Genomic DNA, 23,228 nt, shown 5'->3' with positions numbered 1-23,228 from the left:
AATTAATAAATATACTAATATGACGTTTTGAATATTTTACTGTCCACTGCCCACTCTACAGAATAAAATCTTGGTTATGGTATAACTGTATTACATACTATATACATAAACCAGTTTTTGTTAACCTCCAAATAAAAAAAAAATATATATATATATTATTGATATAATAGTAACAGTCCTAAACTTTTTTGTCTAGCAAGAAAACAAGTTTTTTTGTTTTTAGTTTCACAAAATTGTATTCACACACAGGATACATTTCATCGACGTACAATGTTCAAATAATGCAGGTTTGAAATTGATATTGTATTATCTATCTTTTAATTTAAAAAATACACAACAAATTATGGTTTCTGAAGCCTTATTAGATATCAGTTTTATATTTTTCAAAACTATTATAAATAACAGCTCTCAGTAAAATAGTGAATGTATATGAAATTATAGTACAAGTGAATTTTTATTAAATATTACATCTATTCTTTTATTTGAATTAGGTAAACTGAATTCAAGAATTTGTACATATTACGCATTTTTCATACAAAAGCTGCACAATGGAAAATATTACATCTACCTTAATATTTTTTGTCAACGGTAAAAAGGTATTGGTAAATTATAAATTTTTAAATTAATTTTATTTCATAAAAAAGTTATGATAAAATAATAAAATTTAAATATTTGAATAGTTGAAAATTTTAATGTATCATAATTTTGGATTACTCATAGATATAACCTATTATACATTAGTAAGTTTTCTATAACGACTATAACACTACATAGTATATTAAAAGCTAAAGTTTTACTTATTTCGATCAGATATAGAATAAAAAAATCGAATTTCATAATATAGATTTTTAGAAAAAAGTAGAATTTACAAATCAGATTTGAATAGCTACATTATATTGAAGAAAAATGGGAGTGAGCACGCTTGGTTAATCACCTTTTATATAAATAAAAATAATAATAATATTTTTTGGTACTAGATTTGTTTAGGTACTTGTAGGTATATTTTGTGTTAGTTTGAGGGATTCATCTAAAATTTATAATTTGTATTAAATAAATTGTATGAGTTCGTGCATATCAAATATAATTTGATGAAATTTTAAGTTTTGACGCCATCATGGATGTATTGTTTTGTTACAAATGAATATAATTAGTTTGTCTATTATTAGCAGCCACTGTATAATTAGTTTATCAATGGGTGCTCTATTGGTTACATATAGTTAGTAGTTATGTTGTACAAAGTGTCAAAATACAATCATACGAAATTATGAAGTCTAGAGCTAGTATCATAGGCGCAAACAGTGTTTGAGATTTGGGGGGGCTAAAACCCAACTTTAATAATATTTAATAAGCTTTAAACAACATTTAGGGAATGTTTCGGGGCTTAGGCTCTAAACCCCCCCCCTATTTGCGCCTATGGCTAGTAGGTATGCTTATATTGTATGATTTTTGTTTTACCTGCTTGGAAGTCGTTTTTCTACAGTACATGTATGCATTTTAGATAATTTTTTTTTGGAAATAGATGACAAATTTTTTTTATACATTTGAATTTTCACTTTTTGAAATATTTTTCCGTTTGGATTTGATTTCTTCTGGTATCGTATACTCGAAATTTCTTCTCCCAGTATTTTATAACCAGTTATTATTTCTTTTATCATAATAAGTGTTAAATATTTTTATTACATATAAGATAGTTGATAATATAATTTGCAGTGTGTTGGCTATATCCCTTATACGATATACATATTTTATCTATTGTTATTTGTAGGTAATATTAATACATCAAAAAAGATTTTCAACAAAACTAAAAAATTATGCAAATAATTAATAGTAGGATAGGTACTATTATACTTGGAAAAGGTATTTTTTTTTTTATCTATTTTTAATAATCACAATACGGAAACTCCGATAACAATAAGTAATACATATTATTAATTTACCTATGCATAACCTGACTAACCAGTGTACCATGATAGTTATAACCGTCTCCTTTTAAAATATATTTATATTAAGCAAATTATACCTAATTTGTAAGAAAAATTTTTGAAATTTATTAAACAGGTTGTTGAAACAAAAGCTGATCCACGTTGGACTTTGCTTTATTATTTAAGAAATAAATGTATCCTTTTTTAAATCATTGTCCTCATTTCTTAAAATGAAAAACAGCTTCATAAAATCGATAAATTTTACCAATTAAAATTTCTTAACTTCACTACTATAGTGGATTTGTGTGGAACTAAATTGGGATGTGCTGAAGGAGGATGTGGAGCTTGTACTGTAATGGTATCAAAATATGATTACGTCAAGAAGTCTCCATTGTATCCTTTGAATTTTGATAATATACTCAAATATGATCGATCATATTAAATTCATATTATTTATAAATAGCTACTGTGTGTACAATGTACACTTGTATATTATTATTTATAAACATAAAAACTCTTTAATTAATTAAACTTTAGACATATGTCTGTAAATGCTTGTTTGTGTCCTGTAGTCAGCATACACGGGTGTGCTGTAATAACTGTTGAAGGAATAGGTAGCACAAAAACAAGATTACACCCTGTCCAAGAACGAATAGCGAAAAATCATGGATCGCAATGTGGTTTTTGTACACCTGGTATTGTGATGTCTGTATATGCCATGCTCAGATCATTAGAAAAAACACCAGATGAAAGTGATCTAGAAATTGCTTTACAAGGTAAATGTAATTTTTTTAAATTATGCTGTTTAGAGCGTTATTTTTATTGCTGACTGTTGTATTTCAGGTAACTTGTGTAGGTGTACTGGTTATAGACCTATTTTAGAAGGTTTGATGACATTGACTACTTGTGATAAAATCTCTAATGGATGTTCCATGGGAAATAAATGTTGTATGAAAACTAAAAAAATTGAAAATGATACTGAGGATAATATGTCCAGTTCATCCGAATTCTTACCGTATGATCCTTCTCAAGAACCAATTTTTCCTCCTGAACTTGTAGTGAGAAACAAAAATAATATATTTTATTAATTATTAGTTTATTACATATTGTATATAAAGATATGTTTAATTATATGTGTGTAGCTTACAAAAGAGTACGACGAAGAGTATTTGATATTTAGAGGTAAAAAGACTACATGGTATCGACCGACATCAATTTTGGAACTGTTGGAACTTAAATATAAGTATCCCTATGCTCGGATAATTGTCGGAAATACTGAAGTCGGTAAAGTATACATACATATGAAATAGAACTACATGGAAAATATTTCAATATAATTTCAAAATTAGGAGTTGAAATAAAATTCAAAAACTGTCAATATCCAGTGATGATACAACCGAATAAGGTGCCAGAATTAAATGTCATTAAAAAGTGTATAAAAGGAATACTTGTTGGAGCTGCGGTAACTATTGACAAATTAGAAAATGAATTAAAGAAACTTTTAGATATTATGCCTGGTAAGCGATTTATATGAATCATTATTAACTATGCAGCGTGTAATCAAGTGATTTTAAATTGTTAGATCATAAAATTCAAATAATAAAATCTATATTGGAGATGATACCATGGTTTGCTAGTAAACAGATTCGTAATGTAGCTGTAAGTTCACCACCATTTTAAAATTATCGTTTGTAATTAACTATAATGATTATATATTAAATTATAATTATTTATTTCATTACTCTTTATTTTAGTGTATAGCCGGAAATATTATAACGGGAAGTCCTATATCGGATTTAAATCCAATATTTATAGCTGCTCGTTGTCAGTTAAAAGTACAGAGTAAAAGTAATAACTCATTTTATATTTTAATAAATTGTAGGTTAATCTTGTTAATTTAATGTTGTTTTAATTTTAGAAAACGGTATAAGATTTTTTAAAATGGATAAAACGTTTTTTACGGGTTATCGACAAAATGCTTTACAACCAGATGAAGTTGTAATAGATTTGTTTATTCCATTTACACAGAAAGTAAGCGTTAAGTACACATTTTTAATGAAATAGTGTTGTATTACAGTAATTAAAAATTTATAAATTTGTTTTAGAATACATTTTTTAAATCGATTAAACAATCGAGAAGAAAAGAAGATGACATAGCCTTGGTAAATGCTGCATTTTATGTAGAGATGTCAAATAATATTGTAAAAGACGCAGAGTTAGTTTTTGGTGGGATGTCAGCTACTGCAGTCATTGCTCAAAAAACAAAATCATTAATAATCAACAGAGAATGGTCAGAATCATTGTTAGATGATGTGTATTTAGAGTTACTTAAAGACTTACCTCTGACATCAAATGCCCCTGGAGGAATGGTGACTTATCGCAAAAGCCTTGTTTTAAGGTGAATAATATGATTAAATCTTCACAATAATTTATTTGTTATATTGTATGTTTGTACGAGATGTTATATTTTTTCAGCTTATTTTTTAAATTTTACCATTACGTGAGTAATAAATTAAGTTTGAAAATGATAGATGAATACAATTTAAGTAACGGCATTAACGCTATTACACATATTTCTAAATACGCTCAATATTATCATATCGACCCAAATTCTCAAGATCCAGATGACGCTGTTGGTAAACCATTAGTTCACAAATCAGCTATACAACAAACTACCGGTAGGTAACACATTTTTTTTATTATTATTATTAGCTTTTATTACATTAACTATTAAATTTACAGCTTAACAATTAACTTATTCATATACATATTATAGAATTAATTAACATATTATTTATAAATAAATATTGTACTACTTGAAAAAATCAAATATTAGTACCTAAAATCAAATAATAAAAAATATTACTTTTTTACATTAAAAATACAACCTTTTTAAAGTTTTAAAATACATTATACAATTATTGTATAATCATAGGTGAAGCGGTGTATTGTGATGATATACCTCGTCGTTCTGATGAACTTTATTTAGCTGTTAAAACGTCTACATATGCCCATGCTAAAATTATAAGTGTAGACTATACTGAGGCATTATCACAACCTGGCGTGGTGACCATAGTTGACGAAAAAGATTTACCAGGAAGTCGCAATATGGTCGGTGTAATGCCGATTAAAGATGATTATGTATTCGCTAGAGAAAAAGTATAATAATATATTATACACTTATTGTTTTAAGATTTGTCTTAAGATTTGAGAGCAATAAATAATAAATCTATTTCTCAGGTGGTAAATTTTGGGCAAATAATCTGCGGATTAATTGCCGTAGATCCAATTACAGCACAGGACGCAATTAAATTAATCCATGTTCAGTATGAAGAATTAAAACCGATAATTACCATCGAGGTATGCACAATTTTGAATCATAATGTTTAATTTGATCAAACAAAAATATAAGTTATTAATCAAAACACAAAGCACGTGTAGTACGGGCAAGTTTTCTTCCACCAAGAATAAATGGATGTGCGTAAACTTACCCTAATATTTTTAAAAGTTATTAAAATTTATTAAAAGTTATACAAGATTTGAATTAATTATGTGTACTTAAAATCTATTGTATCTTGGCATATGTTATTATGTCAACTTACCCTACGGCCCATGCCCCATATAAGTGTCAACTTATCCAAGGGTTGGGAAACTTGACGCATTAAAAATTTAAAGTTCTTTTAAAGTTTAAACACTTGTTACTTAAATTAATTTTCTGTATTTATTTAATATAATCATTATATGTATAAAAGGTATTTTTAGTATAATTTTTGTTTTTGTATCTATAACAAGTAATTAAAAAATAGTTAACTGAATGACACCAAATCATGTGTGTATATAATATATATATAAATGTCTGTTAGGACAAGCAATGAAAATACTATGCTCTACGAGTGAACAAAGCACACAATCTTACCCTAAAGTATATTTAAAAATAAATCTGATATAGATAGAAATGTATAGACTTTTGAAAGAATAATAATAAAATCTTAAATAAATATAACGATAACTTATAGATAAATGTAGACACGTATAGAATACGTCATTCAATAGAATTAATGTATTTTCAGTAGATGTTTTTGGCAATTTTGAATTTTACAGGAAGCTATTAAAAGTGAATCATTTTACGATGGTCGTTGTGCCTATTTGGAAAAAGGATGCATAGATCTGGGTTTCAAAGAATCAAATCATAGTATAAATGGCACCATACGTATTGGTGGACAAGATCATTTTTATTTAGAAACTCAATGTTGTATAGCAATACCGATGAATGAACATAATGAGATCGAAATTATAAGTTCAACACAATCACCAAACGAATTGCAGGTATAATTTATACAAGCACCATACATGATCCATTATTATTATTTATATCTCCTTTGTTTTAAAAATGTAGTTAGTTTTTAATAAAAATCATGAGTTTGAACTTCTATATAAATTTAGATTGATTTCTATTTTAAGTAATGATTAAATGCTTATAGAAATATTAACTAAGGTCTATAAACTCAAATATGTTATAAAAATATAAGATTTAAGATTTCTATCTCATATTTCTATACGGAATTCTGTAATTGAATATTTTTAATATACAACAATTTATTTGAATTACATAAAGGTACCCTAAAATTTAAAGTAAGCAATAATTATTAATAAATAATGCTTTAATTGCGTATTTTTGTTTTGTTAAACTGTTTTTGTATACATTTTATCTTTTTCTTCTTCTTCTTCTTCTTTAGTTTCGGCCCTTAAGACCATTCTGAAAACGCTAAACTTTGCCACCTATCCCTGTCCTCCGCTACTTCTCTCTATTTGACACCAGGCTCTATCCTTTCCACTTATCTCTTCACTCCGTCTTCCCATCTCAACTTAGGTCTACCTAGTGGTCTTTTCCCTTAGGCTTTTCTTGGATCACCCGTTTTACTAAAGTACCCTGTTTGCGCCAAGCATGTCCTGTCCAACATAGATTTCGCTTGGCAATCTCTCTAACTATATTCGGCCTCTGAAAAAGTCCTCGGAGTTTCACGTTATGAAGTAAACATTTTATATACCTGTATAATAATAATAATAATAATAATAATAATAATAATAATAATAATAAAATAAACCAATAATTATAAAATATAACATAAAGACCTACAATAAGCCATACAAATATACAATGTGTTTAATATACCTAATCAACTTATTCTCTTCCAATCTTATGCATTATTCAATATATATTTATATCTACAACCTTTATAAACTAACTTTAAAATACAAAATACAATCAAATCGGAAAAGAATTTTATGAACATATATCTAATAAAATTTAAAAATATGTACCATCGTATATGTTTATGCTGAAACTTTAACTTATAAAAGATTAACAAATATTATCATTTCGGTGGATAATTTTAGTAAGAGTACCTATTTGTATTATTTTTTAAATAAAAATATTTTATAACCACCTAATATTTATTATATTATTCTCTAAAATAATTGTTATAAACATTTTGTTTGATTAGGAATGTATATCACATTGCTTAGACATACCAACAAACCGTGTAGTTTGCAAAACAAAACGTCTTGGTGGTGGTTTTGGTGGTAAAGAAACTAAAGGATTTACTATAGGCGTGCCATGTGCAGTAGCTGCTGTGAAGTAAGACTGCAGGGATGAAAGGTTTGGTATTAGAAAAAATTTATATTTTTTTTTAGAACCGGTAAATCAGTTAGATGCATGTTGGATCGACATGAAGACATGTTAATTACTGGTGGTAGGAATCCATTTTTATGTCATTACCGTGTAGGATTTAACGAACATGGACAAATCCAGGCTTTGGACCTTTCTGTATACAATAACGGCGGTAGTTCCAGAGATTTGTCCGCGGGAGTGAGTACCTACATCTTTTTAGTAATTTAAATCGAGCATATTTAATTCTTATTAAAAATGTATTTTATTATATTGCAGTGGTTCCCAAACTATGTACCGCGAGTGCTTTCTAAGGGCACCGCGGTCTACGGCTCATAATAAATAATTTATAATCATTATAATATTCTAATATTGATTTTTCTGTTTTATAGACAGTTCAAAGATGCATATCTCATATAACGAATACGTATCATATCCCTCATGTGAGAGTATCAGGATATACTTGTGCTACAAATTTATCATCAAATACGGCTTTTAGAGGATTTGGTGCACCTCAAGGAATGTTTTTTGCGGAATCAATTATCGATCACATATCTAGAGAGTTGAACATCGATTCAAACGAAGTCAGAGTAAAGAATTTCTTCGTTAACGGACAGATAACACTTTATAATCAATTGATATCTAATTTTACCGTTAAAAGTTGTTGGGATGAAGTCATGGAAAGATCAAATTACACTTTAAAGTCTAAAAAAATCGTAGAGTTCAACAGGTATACCCTATAGATATATACAATACCGTATAAGTATTATGCATATTAGGTTTAACTGTTACTTAGAGCCTTGTATTAAATACATTTTTATTGATACTAATTTAAATTAAAACTAATAAATAATAATAATCGAAAATTTCATAAGACTTTCATTGATAGTCAACTTAAGTCGACATTTTTTGAAAATTGCATAGTGGACAAAATATACTTATATAAACATTCGGTGAAATTTTCTATGGTCATTTGTTTTAAAGTTACATCAAAAACCAAAATCAATTTTGTCGAAAACTGATTGTGCGTAAAAATTCCCGTTTTTTCCTTAATTTTTAGTTTGTTTATCCCAATTATTAAGAAAAATATTGGGAATTTTTTACTTTTGACCCCCCCCCCTCAACTACCAACTAGATTCACTTTCTGATCGAACGAGATACTGAAGTCGAAAATCGAAGCACTTTTACTGCCCCAAAACGTGATGACACAAACAAAAAACACACACATCAATGTAAAATTAATACATTCTCCGCTCCGCTCAGAATCTAAAAATAAAAATACCAAATGTTTTATTACTATGCTTGTAGGGAATAAGTCAACAAATTAAATAAAAATAAAAATAAATTAAAAATTAAAAAATATTGATTAAAACAAAAGTTATTTAATTTGTCAGGTCTTCTTGTTACTCCCTATAAATAACAGCCGTATGAAAACCTTGCTTCAATTATGATTTATGATTAGTAACGATCACGATTAAAGATAATATGGTTGCACAACGAAGCATAATAAAGTGACTCTTCGAGTTTCCTTGTTATCACAACAAGTAGAACCGAGAACTGGCGCTCCAAACGTTAAAATATTGAATCACAAATTTGAATAATTTTAATTGATAATATTATACTACCTTTCATCATATTATCTTCATATTACTAATTTAGTAATTTATGTATGTTATAAAAAGTATTAAAAACACAGAATGATAGATACTGTAAGTCTGTAACACATTTATATTTTATTTATATTATGTTTTGACACAAATTAAAAACAATATATTTTTAACGATTAATTAATAAAGTACTTAGGTACGTCACTTTCTGTATGTAATGTAAATTATAATTTTAGCTAACTACCTACGAGTTTTGATAATTTTTTTTTAGTTTTATTTTGTTTTTTATTCATCTGATTTTTAATATATGTATACTGTCTCATTCTCATTATGACAAACGTACTACATATATCAGTTAGCATATCAGTTTGATGCACGTTACATTCAAATGTCAAAGTAAAACACCAAAAGTAGATATTTCTTTACTAGAAGTACAATTAACACTAAAATTACGAATCACGAAATCACAATAAATTGTAAAAATCGTTGAAAAGTTCGTATTTTTAATCACGTTTACTTTTTCATATTTTCGCGGGAAAATATTGTGCATTGTGCATATTATCACTGTTATCACAGAACATTATTGAATTCAGATGCCTAGTACTTAATTCATATTCTATGAGCGCTAGTGAAAGTTTCTAGGGTATCGTTGATAATAAAAGAATTTATGAGCTCCATTAAATTGTTTCTTATCATAGTTCGTTGGGCAACCATATTATCTTTAATCGTGGTAACGATTAAGAATTAATGTTTATGTTATACATCGGCTCTATCTATCATATATATTAAAATAAGAATAACTAAGTTATATATATATTAAGCTATAGTTAAAAGCAAATAATTCGGGGTTTTCCATGATACAATTTAAACGTATACCGTAGATGATTTTCGATGTTTTTATTTCAAACTTATTGGCCACCAACTAATACAACTGTAATTTATACATACGTTCGTCAGTCGTAACCAATGCTAGAATTATAGAGAGTTAATAATGGTTTTTTTTAATTCTAAGAACACCATTACAATAATTGTTTTGATCAGAACAGGTGAACTGTTTGGTCCAATTTGTGATACATATTTGTTTAACACTAAAAGAAACATTTATTTACTTTTGTAATAATAATTAATATTAAATAAAAAAATGTATTAATATTCATCAATAATATTATTAACTTTTATAATGACTTTGAAAATTATAAAAAAAGAAAATTATACGGAAAATTATAAAAAAAGAAAATTATACGGATTGATATTATCTGTAAGACTGTAACACAGCTGTCTGCTGGAAGGTGTATTAAAAGGACCGCTACACGACCATTTGATGTCTCCGTCTTACAAGTGTATAACATAGAAAATTTACGCTCAGCAGATCATGTTTAGCTCTGTTAGTTAAAATATTAAAGGGAACCGACCTATTATAAAACTTTATGTTAAGAACATTATCTGTGTTTGTATGTGGGTTTTTACGATAGTTCAATTTTTTAACAAGTTATGCGAATATAAAAAATGTTAAAAATGTACATAACTCAATTAAAAACTAAGTTATCGTAAAAAACCCACAACAAACACAGATAATCTAGTTTCATAATTTTTCAATTTACTCTAATTTTTAAATTAACGGAGTTAAACGTGATCTGCCAAGTGTAAATTTTCTATGAAATGCACTTGTAAGACGGAGACAACAAATATATGTTTAGCGTTCTCTTAATATTTTTACACTTGTTTATAAATCGTCATATAATAGCAGTTCATATTTTTTGTATTTACCAATTCATTTGCCGATCGTAACCAATATAAATAAATAATACGGTTTTAGAGCAAATCGGTGGAAGAAACGTGGCATCGCAGCTGTACCGACAATGTACGGTATCGGGTTCTCGGGAGATTCGACGTTTTTGAACCAAGCCGGCGCCCTGATACTCGTCTACGTCGACGGTTCCGTACTGCTGGCGCACGGTGGCGTTGAAATGGGCCAGGGACTGCACACAAAAATGATACAAGTGGCCAGCAGGGCACTAGGCATACCCACCGAGTTGATACACATCAAAGAGACCAGCACCGACAAGGTGGCCAATGCGTCACCAACCGCCGGCAGCTTCAGCTCCGACCTCAACGGGATGGCTGTTCTCGTGAGTATATGCGTACACGCTGGATTTTAGTTTTGAGGAGGAGGGGGGAGTAATAATTTGTTATGAAAGAGAGGCATACTAACTTGGATCCCTCGAAGGTTTTTGTGTGCAGATGACGTGGCCCGCAGGTGTACGAGTATATCTCATTTTAGACTTTTGCAGCAACCTCGTGCAAATTATAATTTTAATATAATATATAATTTTACGTTCTGCACAATACGATCACCAAAGGCTGAAAGTAAATTTCGATCTACCGGAAAATTCGAAGAGGCTGATGCATAAAGCGTTTATCTTCCACAACAGGCCCGCAATGTCACAGCCTTCCGGTTATCCTCTTTAAAATGGTCGATTCTTTCTCTACATATTATTAAACAATAAAATAATAAAATGGTCGAAGAATAAGAAGTATAATACTACAATATTAAGCCATTTAGGCGAAGTGAATAATATTAACATTTAATATATTATATAGGTACAGTTTGATTCACCAAGCATGCTCACCTCCTTTTTTCTTTAATAATGAAGTTTTTCAAATTCTGATTTTTGAAACCTTTAAACATACTCAAAGACCATATTTTCAAATTCTTAAGATTTTTGTACCACTCAAGGAGTATCCTGTTGCGATACAAACTTTTGTTTTTTAAATGAGAACCACAATTTTTTACTATAAATTATTTAGTGGATAATTTTTTTTGAGAATTTTTATGTATCGAAATCAAAATTTGAACGAGTAGTTTCCTAAATATTAAAATGTTTGTATTAAGAATAATAGTCCTTAAAAATCGTTTTAATAAAGTATAAAATACACAGTAGGAATACAATAGTACAATGGAACTAGTATTTATGATACTAAGTCGTTATTACAAATTATTTATGTCGATATTAATGACTAATATTTTCAAATCCACCATAGACCACATAATCTTATAAACCTAAACCATGGACCTTTTATCATCATAACACAAAGTTAAAACTACTCATTAGAATTTAGATTTCAATAGGTCAAAATTCTCAACAAATGATCCACTAAATATAATTTACAGTAAAATTTGAGGTTTTCAATTGAAAAACAAAAGTTTGTATTGCCACAGGATACTCCTTAAATAGATAGTACAACAAATCTCAAGAATTTGAAAATATGGTATTTGAGTATATTTAAAGATTCCAAAAGTCAGATTTTGAATAAATTCAATATTAAAGAGAAAAAAAGGGGTTAGCATGCTTGGTGAATCAATCTGTTTACAAAAAACAACTGAGATGATCACTAACTATTTTCTTATGGTTCACACATTACATATTAAATCATACATTTTATTGCTCTATATTATCGCTACGACGATCGTGTTGCAGAACGCTTGTGAGATCGTGAAAGCCAGATTGGAACCGATCAAGAAGAGGAGTCCAGAAGGTACGTGGGCTGAATGGGTGAAGACAGCGTATTTTGAAAAAGTGAACTTGTGTGCTTCGGGTTTTTACGCGTAAGTTTATTTGCCAGTAACACTCTTCCACACGCAGCATCGAATGTTTTTAAAAACATTAAATTTAATAGACTTTAACTTTATGGCCTCTATGCTATATATAATTCAATAGACAAAAATATTCGTTCGACAGAACATAGTTTTGTAAGACGTTTCACCATTAATATCGCCACTATATATATACTTGCATTGTATTAGATATCATTATATTATAAATTGTATGAATATTACCATACATATCATATACCAATAAGTATATGTATATATAAATAACCTAATAAGAGTATAGATGAAGGTCATTTTCAGAAGTTCATGAAGAACAGTAAAAACTTTTAAATGTTTTAATATATTTAAAAATTGTGTATGATAATATATTATGAAAAATATTGAAAATATCTGTGGTGAATGTGCAATGCTTATTGATGCGTCATATGTATAGTGTATATTATATAGTATACTGTACAATAGCTTACTATAAGATATTATACAAAACCTTTGAATTTTAATACTCATCAATCGTGTATTAATTATTATTTTTTTACACAACATATTGATTCTGATAATTAACTTAAGGAATAATAATAATGATGTTCGGTAACCATGAAAATTAATTAATTATGTTGTACGCAGAAATCACACTATAGGAACAACAACAGATCAAGGTACGGTCAACTATTATTTGTATTTCACTAGTGGGGCAGCTGTTTCGGTGGTAGAAGTGGACTGTTTAACTGGTGACCATGAAGTATACAGGGTGTTTCATATTTTCCACATTAAACAGGTTATTACTTCCGTTTTTCCTTTCTTTCGATTAGGTTTTAAGCACAGACATAGTAATGGATGTCGGACAGAGCTTAAATCCAGCAATTGACGTGGGGCAAATTGAAGGAGCTTTTATGCAAGGTTATGGTTTATTTACATTAGAGGAACTTGTATACAGCCCAAAAGGAATGTTATACACAAGGGGGCCTGGTACTTATAAAATACCCGGATTTTCCGATATACCGAAACACTTTACAGTCTCATTGCTGAAAGGTTCAGAAAATCCAAGAGCTGTTTACTCATCAAAAGTAAAAGATTATTGATTGACCTTCCATTACAGGATATCTACATATTATAAAATGTATTGTTTAGGCTATTGGTGAACCACCGTTGTTTTTATCCGCTTCGATATTTTTCGCCATTAAAAATGCCATTTATTCGGCAAGAGAAGATGCTGGTGTCACAGGGTATTTTAGGTTGGACGCTCCAGCAACTGTGGAAAAAATTCGAATGTCTTGCAAAGACAATATTACTGAAAAGGTACATATATCATGATTTATTCTTAAAATTGAATAAGACATCTGAACTATACTAGTGTAGACTATTTTTTAAATATATTTTTTTGCTTCAGCTTGAGAAACATGAAACCGACGAAGCCGAATCGTGGAATATTATTGTTTAAGAATTAGATAAAAATATTAAATAATTCATATATAAATATAGCTAATGCATTTTTATAAAGTATTTGATTATTTTGAAGAAAAAAAATAGTATTTTTATAATTATTTAAATTAAAATACACTTTTATAGTATTGTTGATACATATTAAATTAATCAAGCAATATATCGTATACTTACTAATTACTATTTTAGTTAATACCTATGTTATAACAATTTCAATATAGTATAGAAATATATAATATTTTAACCTTTAAGTTATTGTAATGCATTTTGGTCAACATTAAAAGAATTTATTTGACTATATTTGATTATTAATAATGTTGAAACATAAAACACATAAATATATTTTTTGTAAATTTTAAATATTGTAAATCGAAGACACACAAACATTTAAGTATTATTGTAAGTTAAAATATTTATTACAATGGGCTTGAGTATTTACTTATATACTTTAAGAAATATCTACAATCTCAATATTTAATAACATAATATAATATCAATGAGACTGAAAAAAAAAAATTAAATTAACGATGGTATTTTGTTTTTAAAATCGTTGTTATTGTAGGTATATGAAAACTATTTGTCACTAAACCCTGGTAGTTAATTGACCACATAGCGATATATCTTTACATTCTATTATCAAGTTATGTCAGTTGATTCGAAAAAATTTTAAAAGAAAGTAATAAATCTTGAACTTCTGGTTTCTAAAATTAATGATGAACATATAATATCTATTTATTTGTTTGTTTTAGAGAAAGTGTGAACGAAATGTCACATGGCTTTTTTTCATATTACATAGAATTAATACTAAATCAAACTTAATAAAACTTTTTTCTAATTTTTAATAGCAATTCAAATAATTTATGTCTTATACATCTTATAAAATCATAGATTGGCATCGTTTTTTGAAAGTGTAAATACACGTATAACATATTTTATACACAGCATTTATATATATATATATATATATATATATATTGTGTAACTATTCTTATATTCTTAAACCAAAAGTTGAAATGCATTTTTATAATTTTATTAAATTATTATTCTAGCCATCTATTCAAATTTTATAATATGTTTTAAATCGATCTTTCATGTATTTACATTTATTTATTGAATGCAAAGTTACATAATAGATACCTAATTACACCTATTTCAACACCTGCGTTGTACCCATATAAAATATATGTATTTTATTACACTTGAATAAAAAAATAAATTTAAAGTCTTTTATTATACACTAAATTCAATGGAATAAAGGATAAACCATTACGAATTATGTCTGTCTGCGTTGATCCGTCGTGTCCTTGACTTTGTATGCAACAAACATAACCACACTATAAAATATTAGGTATCGTATTATATTATATTTTATCCACACAAAATACGAACGTTTTTGTTGACGATCGTAATAGATATAATAATAATTATAGTAATAGTACAATGATAATGATGAATCAAAAATTTTCTTGGAACTGGTTATGGTGTGAGAAAGTGGTCAACCTTAGGTTACCACTGTACACAGTGTACCTGTGCAACACAGTTCAGCGACAGTACGCAAGCAAGTTGGTCACTGGTTGAATAAACACTATTGCTTTCGAAAAAATGACGTAAATATTTGGTTTTTTGTTTTTTTTTTTTTTTGTAATCTCGTAAACTAAGACCACGACGTAGGAATGGATTTTGCACTTAAAGTGATCGCATTGACAGCGATTTACTTTTGCCCAATCGGTAAGTGTTATGTTTTGATAAATTATTTCAAAAACAGAGTTATAATATTAAGCTGAACACAAGTACTTAATATAAATTTAAAAAAAATATATATATATTTATCTGATACGGCTGTACACCGTAGATATTTGTTTCTGACTGTTTGATATATATTTTATGCGTTGCATAGAGTTCATTAAATATTTTACGTAACTGGATTTAACAGCATAACTGGATTGCATAACTTAAGTTTTTCAAATCATATTTTAAATTAATTAATCAACTTTAAGCTTGCCTTAACTATACAAGTTAAAATAATATTGTTGTATAATATTATAAATACAATTTTTATCTGTATATGTATATATTTATTGGTATGTATTAGTTACACTTATTAATATATTATGCACTTTAATACTTACTGTCTGTAATTTAACTATTCTCATTCAAAGACTAAAAAGTATGCCTGCCGGTCACAGTATTATGTTCGAGCTACAAGCTTAATACTAAACTAATAGCTATATAAACACGAATTTTATAAATACTATCTGTAGGTAGGTAAGTACCTATAATGTCATGACCATTGACATAGTCTACATTTTTCAGTTAAATAACAAATTAATGTGTATTTGAAGTGTAACCCATTAAATTATATTTACATCGGATACACATAACGACATAACTATTTAAACATATATATTTATATTAATCAAATTAGGAATAAAGATGAATCAAACTAAAAATATTAGATAAATGTAGTCCTTTTCGTTGTAGTTGAAAAAATATTACAACTAACTTTGCATAGGTATATTATTATTGCGATATGACTCTAAAATTGAATAGATACTGACAAAATATGAAAATTACATACAAATTACAAACAATAATAGGTGGTATGTATTTTATTATATAACTTTGACAATAACTTCCACCACTTAATATAATATATTTTTTAATGAAATTCTCCGTATATCAATAAAATGAAATGCTATTGATATTTTTACGAGTATACCTACTAATGATTGGCAAAGTATAAATTTGTAACATAAATTTAATTTGATGTTGTTAATGTACATTGAAATTTTTCAATTATGATTTGAGATAAATAGAGTGAAATTTGTGTTTAAATTATATTTAATATAATATATGTTTATATTATATTTGTTATTCACGGCGGTGAATTAAATTGACATTTAAAAAAGTCAGATCGATATTTATAACATAGATGAATGTTGACGTTGAGTTCGCTTCATTCATATATTTGCGCCAAATACTGAAAAAATTGTTGTATCAATATTATATGCTACAAACTATTGTATTCATAACATGATTTTTAGCAAGGTTTGATTAAAATTAAAAAACCAAGTTTGCTGATATTTTTATTTCAGTGAAAAAATACTCTCAAAATCATATGTAAATGGATTTATTCCGTAAATAAATAAATAAATAAATATAACTACTTTATCGATGTTTAAACTATACTCAATTTTTAATTAAGAAACAGTGCAAAATTCAACTTTTAAAAATGTTTTTATACTGGAATTAGTGTGGAATATAGTAAGAAAACATAACCATAAAACAAAAAATATTACTATCTCTGCTCAAAGTTACAAATATTATTTAAATTAAAAAAATTCTGTGTCTTTAAAAATAAACATAAATTAAAAAAATAAACATTTGTTCATCTGAATCATCTAGTCAATTGCTGAGATTAGTTAGTAAAATTTATTTTTTAATTGGAGAAATTGGTGATAAATTGTAACAAGCTCACGGTAGGTTAAAGTGAAATCAGTGAAACCGATTTCAAATAGCAATTAAAGCCAATTTATAAATGCTGGAAAATATAAAATATGCTCATCAAATTAGTATTTTAATCTTAAAGGTTTTTTACATAGGTACGAACGTGATTTATATATAAAAAAAAATTTATTCATTTTCGAAGCTGAACATTTCAGACATTATTATATTGAGATTAATATTCGGCCTTACTGTGAAAGCGTAAAAATTCAATTCATCTTTTTAAATGTCGATTATATGTATATACCACATGGTCTACTATCACTTCCCACAATACCTTCTCACACGTCGTTATGTAATTATTATTCTTGGAGCATAATAAAAAAAAAATGTATGTGGAGTTTTTTATTAATTATAATATGTGCTAAGGTCGCTAAAGAACGTTGAACTTTACTAGACATTCCCAAGACATGGTGTACCAAACTAATATAGATTAACCCTATTATTCCAGTAAATTGTAATTTAATCATTAGAAATAAAGAATAAAATTTGATCATATATTTATACTTAATTGTAACTATAGATCAATAAATAATCGTTTGTGTAATTTTAATATGAATGTTTTATTCGATGTTCTATTTCTGAAAGATAAACCTATTTGTTTAAAATAAATTTACTATTAAAGTTAAAAACATATGACTAATGTCTAGCAATAAATTAATATGTTTTTTTTTTTTTTTTTTTTTTTTAAGAATTGAATATTTTTGTACTAAATATCCATTAATTGATTTCAATTTATTACTCACAATTTATCGTTTTAGCAGAAATTAATGCGGTTACCAATTCGAAAATAACCAGTATTCCTTTTGTGACTTCGTATTGAATGTGATAGAATTATAATATTCAAATAAATTTCCAGAAGAGCTAGGTTGTTAACTAAATTTTTACACACCTAAAACTAATGCAAATTGTTTGCATTTATCGGTTTTATTTTTTATCATAACAGGTTTATTTTGTCTGTATTTGATATTTTTTCTTTTTATTTGTATAAATCTAAATTGGTTTATTGTTTTTGATTGATTTATCTCCATATTTTTAATCTAATACAAAAAATAATGTGAACGAGAATAACCTTGTAACTTAATAACTACACAATATTTATTATACTTTTATAATTATAATGAAATTCCATAATGTTATATAATTTGTAGGTATTATTTAAATACAAAGTACCTATATTACGATAAAAACCTTCATATTTTTTGCCCTTATATGTTATAAATTATAATAATTGTACAAAGGAGTAATAGAAATTGATAAAATTGTAATTCAATATTACTTAATATTAATATGTTTTTAATTAATCAATTTTTAGCGTTGTGTGAAACTGCTGAAGAAACTTTTGTCTGCCCTGAAGTCGGTGGAAACGGAAATTATGCTGATCCAGCCACATGTCGTCGATTTTATCAGGTATTTTTGACATTCGATAAATATGTGTATAATATATTTGTTAACGCAATCATAATTTCAGTGTGTAGATAATTTTCCATATTTAAATCGTTGCCCAGCGGGCTTATACTTTGATGATGTTAACAAGTTATGTACGTTTAAAAATGAGGCCCGGTGTGGACCTCTTCCTACAAGTAAGTTTTATTTATATTAATATTTAAAATACAATACTATAACAATGAATTATCATTATTTGATTTAGCTGAAGCTCCAAGTACAGAGAATCCTATCGATTTAGCTCAAAAATGTGACACGAGTCAGTGTACATTACCTTATTGTTTTTGCTCTAGAGATGGAACCATCATACCCGGTGGTTTGGATCCAAAAGAGGTATTTTTTTTGACAGTCAGAACAATAATGTTTTTATTGTATTTATTTAAACTTAAAAAATGATTTTAGACACCTCAAATGATACTGTTGACATTTGACGGAGCATTAAATCAAAATAATTATCAAAATCACTATCAAAAAGTATTTTCCCAGAATAAGAAAAATCCTAATGGATGTCTCATTAAAGGTACATTCTTTATATCCCATGAATACTGTGACTATAACATGGTACAAGAAGTCGCACATAGAGGCCATGAGATTGCTGTTGAAACTGTGTCGTAAGTGGATACAAATAAACAATATTATATAATATACTCAAATAATCAAATAGGTTTATAAGTTTATATAACGTTGAAAAATTAAACTATTGATATTTATAAAGCCTCAATATTAATTAATAATATTAGTAGGGATTAGATTTTTTTCTACCATATCAGAAATGAAACTTTATCGGATTTATATTTCATGCAAGTAACGCCGAATAAATACACAACATTTTGCTTATTTCGTCTTTCATGTTTTTTTTGGTCTTTTTAATGCCTTTTAAAGATTAAATCAACGTTAGAGTTCTGATTAATTTTAAAAACATATATAATAAACTTTTACTCTGAAATTAAATTGAAACCCAGTAGTCTTGTGTACCTACATGCATTTAGTTTATTATGTTAAATTATTATTTAACGATTTATAAGTTGATTTTTAACTATTAAAATAATAAATAATAAAAATAAATTTGCTGTTATACCTAGTCTTAAAGATTGATTGCTTTATTTTAAATGCTTATTCTATGGATTTTGTGCTATAAAATCAATATTCTAATGATGAATAATATACATATTCATTAAATAAAGTTATTAAACTGTATGTTTGTAGATTACAAAAAGGCCTACATGATAAGGGATATGAAGAGTGGGTTGCTGAAATGATTGGAATGAGAGAGATTTTAGTGAACTTTGCAAATTTAACCAAAAGCGATATAGTTGGCATGAGAGCACCATTCCTGAAGCCTGGTAGAAACACACAATACGAGGTTTTTACCGTTTTTCTATATAATGCTCATTTATATATATACAACGAATTAAAGATTTATAATAGAATAGTAATAGAAATGTAATAGAATACATTAATAGTTTCAAAATAATATACATAAATTTATTAAAACAAAACGACTGAGATATGTTCGGAACTTTCTAATGACTGACAATGATTTAATATGTTTATATTATTCTAGGTAATTGAAGACTACGGGTTTGTATATGATAGTTCAATCGGTATACCTCCGTCAAGGGTACCAATATGGCCATACTCTTTAGATTATAAGATTCCACACGAATGTAAATCTGGAACTTGCCCAACCAAATCATTTAAAGGTTAATTTCTAGAAAAAAAATTTTTAAGTATAATCAATTTGAGTTTGATAATTTCATTCTATTTTAATTAATGTAAATTTTAATATTACATTTTCATTTTTTATTAATAATTGTAGGTACATGGGAAGTTCCTTTGAATGCTCATTACGTGGCGACTTACGAAGGCGGTCACTGCCCGTACTTAGATCAATGTGTGTTGCATAGTCATGATGCTAATGAAGTATTCGAATGGCTTCGTGAAGATTTTGACCGGTATTATTCGCAAAATCGAGCGCCTTATATGATGCCTTTCCACACCAACTGGTTCCAAATTAAAGAACTTGAAGATGGACTCCACAAGTTCATTGACTGGGCAAATAAACAGTAATCGATATTCATATAATTGCACGGGTTGATAACAACTTAACTAGGTAATTAAAACTAAATTTTAAATTTAGGCCAGACGTATGGTTTGTCACAACTACACAAGCATTAACTTGGATGACTGACCCAAAGACCACCAAAGATTTGGCTGGATTTGAACCGTGGATGTGTGATAAACCCGATCAATTACCTTCACCACCATGTAATTTACCGAACAAATGTCCATTATCCTTTAAGCATCCGGAAACCAATGTATCCGGAACGAGGTAATTTATTATAATAAGTATAAGTACGGTTAAAGTAGAAAACTGAGCTTCTAATACAATTTTCAGGCTTAATTATATCAACATATTCTATCATTATGTTTTACTCATATACATATTACTTTCAAACCATTTTGATGTAAGCACTAAATCATCTAACTACACTGTACTTCGTTTTACTAAGTATAGTTAAGTAACTAGAACAAAAGCACTAGACTTACAATTTATATTTTTGAATTTGAAAATATCAACCTACCTTTCTATTATAATAATAGAAAATATAGATATATGACAATTATTATCCAGTACATTCACAATATTTATTATATTCATATAGTTTTTAGTAACCCAAGTTATACAACCACTATCTCCTATCTATATCTTGTATGAATAACTTATCTATAAATTATAAAAGTGCGATAAGCTAATATAAGAAATTAAATAAAGAAGTAACTGTAGTTTCAACAGTTTATTTTGTATTTTTCCTAACCTACTACATAATTTATTTACACAAATATCTTCTTAATTCAAAGATTTTAATTGAATAACTCTCGGAAAATGTACAGAATACTGGATTTTTTACAATTCACGTAACATACCTACATCTTATAGCATTGATATTATAAATTATAGTATATTTCATAATATGTTCGTATTTATCTACGTTAATTTGATTGAAGAATAAATATTATATTTAAGTTGTTTTGTATGATATTAGATGAAAAAATGAATGATGAATATAAATTATAATTTCAGATATTTGTCAACATGTAAAGAGTGTCCGAAGAAATATCCATGGCTGGGAGATTCAAAAGGAACTGGTGTTGCTGGAGCCGATGTGTATTCTCCAGACAACTTAAAATAGTTTAATAATTATATCTTACTTTACAAACCAAAAATATTTATTTTTTTTATTTTTTCATTTTTTCAATTAATTGTATTTTTATTTTTTATTCAGATTAAATTATTTAATATAAACCTATTAAATGTTTAAACAAATAATAAAGTTTCTTAGCATTTTATAAATGCTGCAATACAGCTTATTTAAATTATAATGACTATTTGATGAATGAATAATAAAAATCATAGAGATATATTACATAAACACATAATCTATACTCTATATTGTCCTAAAATAATATAGTTAACATTTTCAATAAAGTTGCAAACCAAACATTATTTTTCGTACAATTTAGTTTTTTTTATTTAATCCTATATTGGCTATATTTTACTTATACTATCTATTGGAATATTTTATTAGTGCCGACAGATTTATTACGATTAATTTAATTAAGTTAAAGCCGAAAGGAATTATACGCTGTATAGGTGACTATATAATTATTTTGTATAACAATTTAAATTGTTTCAATACCGAGTCAAGTTAAATTACCTAATTATTTAAGAACTACTTCCACACTGTTAACTTCTTCACAATCACTTATTACCTTTGACAATTTGTGTTTGAAAAATTCTAAGAATTTAACAATTTAAATTTTAAGTTATATATAGGTAACTATAAATATGATTAAAATTAAACATGTACATAATTGATAATATTATTATTTATTAACAATATGATATACAATTTTATTTTAGGTATCAAAAGGTATTCATTTGTATATATTAATCACTAATTAATAGCCTATATGTATGTAGTAGTTATTTCTACCCTCATAATTTATATTTATACTTTTATTTT

At 27.1% G+C, this 23,228-nt stretch overlaps 2 protein-coding genes across 5 annotated transcripts; both read left to right on the top strand.

Moving 5' to 3' along the window:
• Positions 1-162: 162 nt before the first annotated feature.
• On the top strand, positions 163-14,550 carry ry (xanthine dehydrogenase rosy). Of its 4 annotated transcripts, none has more exons than XM_089220019.1 (25): positions 163-287; positions 492-596; positions 2,059-2,116; positions 2,219-2,315; positions 2,460-2,698; positions 2,766-2,980; positions 3,065-3,206; positions 3,272-3,439; positions 3,505-3,581; positions 3,677-3,770; positions 3,841-3,953; positions 4,028-4,320; positions 4,398-4,600; positions 4,858-5,081; positions 5,163-5,282; positions 6,024-6,248; positions 7,427-7,560; positions 7,617-7,791; positions 7,983-8,320; positions 11,014-11,326; positions 12,677-12,804; positions 13,435-13,549; positions 13,620-13,874; positions 13,939-14,106; positions 14,198-14,550. In XM_089220019.1, exons 2-25 carry the CDS (start codon positions 549-551, stop codon positions 14,246-14,248), a joined length of 3,993 nt encoding a protein of 1,330 aa, XP_089076145.1. In that variant the 5' UTR covers positions 163-287; positions 492-548; the 3' UTR covers positions 14,249-14,550. The 4 variants fall into 4 exon arrangements, with proteins under 4 accessions (XP_089076145.1, XP_089076143.1, XP_089076146.1 ...); XM_089220017.1 differs by having other exon boundaries at positions 492-602; XM_089220020.1 differs by lacking the exon at positions 163-287 and adding an exon at positions 315-425.
• Positions 14,551-15,781: 1,231 nt separating this feature from the next.
• On the top strand, positions 15,782-22,720 carry Cda4 (chitin deacetylase Cda4). Its single transcript, XM_089220714.1, has 10 exons — positions 15,782-15,978; positions 19,070-19,164; positions 19,226-19,337; positions 19,406-19,533; positions 19,603-19,811; positions 20,407-20,563; positions 20,765-20,903; positions 21,020-21,266; positions 21,341-21,532; positions 22,286-22,720. The coding sequence occupies exons 1-10, from the start codon at positions 15,924-15,926 to the stop codon at positions 22,392-22,394; spliced, it is 1,443 nt and encodes a 480-aa protein (XP_089076840.1). The 5' UTR covers positions 15,782-15,923; the 3' UTR covers positions 22,395-22,720.
• Positions 22,721-23,228: the final 508 nt, after the last annotated feature.

Source organism: Diuraphis noxia, unplaced genomic scaffold (assembly GCF_037042655.1).
Source record: "Diuraphis noxia isolate RWA-SAM2 unplaced genomic scaffold, SU_Dnox_SAM2 contig0002, whole genome shotgun sequence".
In the NCBI taxonomy this organism is placed as follows: Eukaryota; Metazoa; Arthropoda; class Insecta; order Hemiptera; family Aphididae; genus Diuraphis; species Diuraphis noxia.
This window is presented reverse-complemented; position numbering and strand designations above follow the sequence as displayed.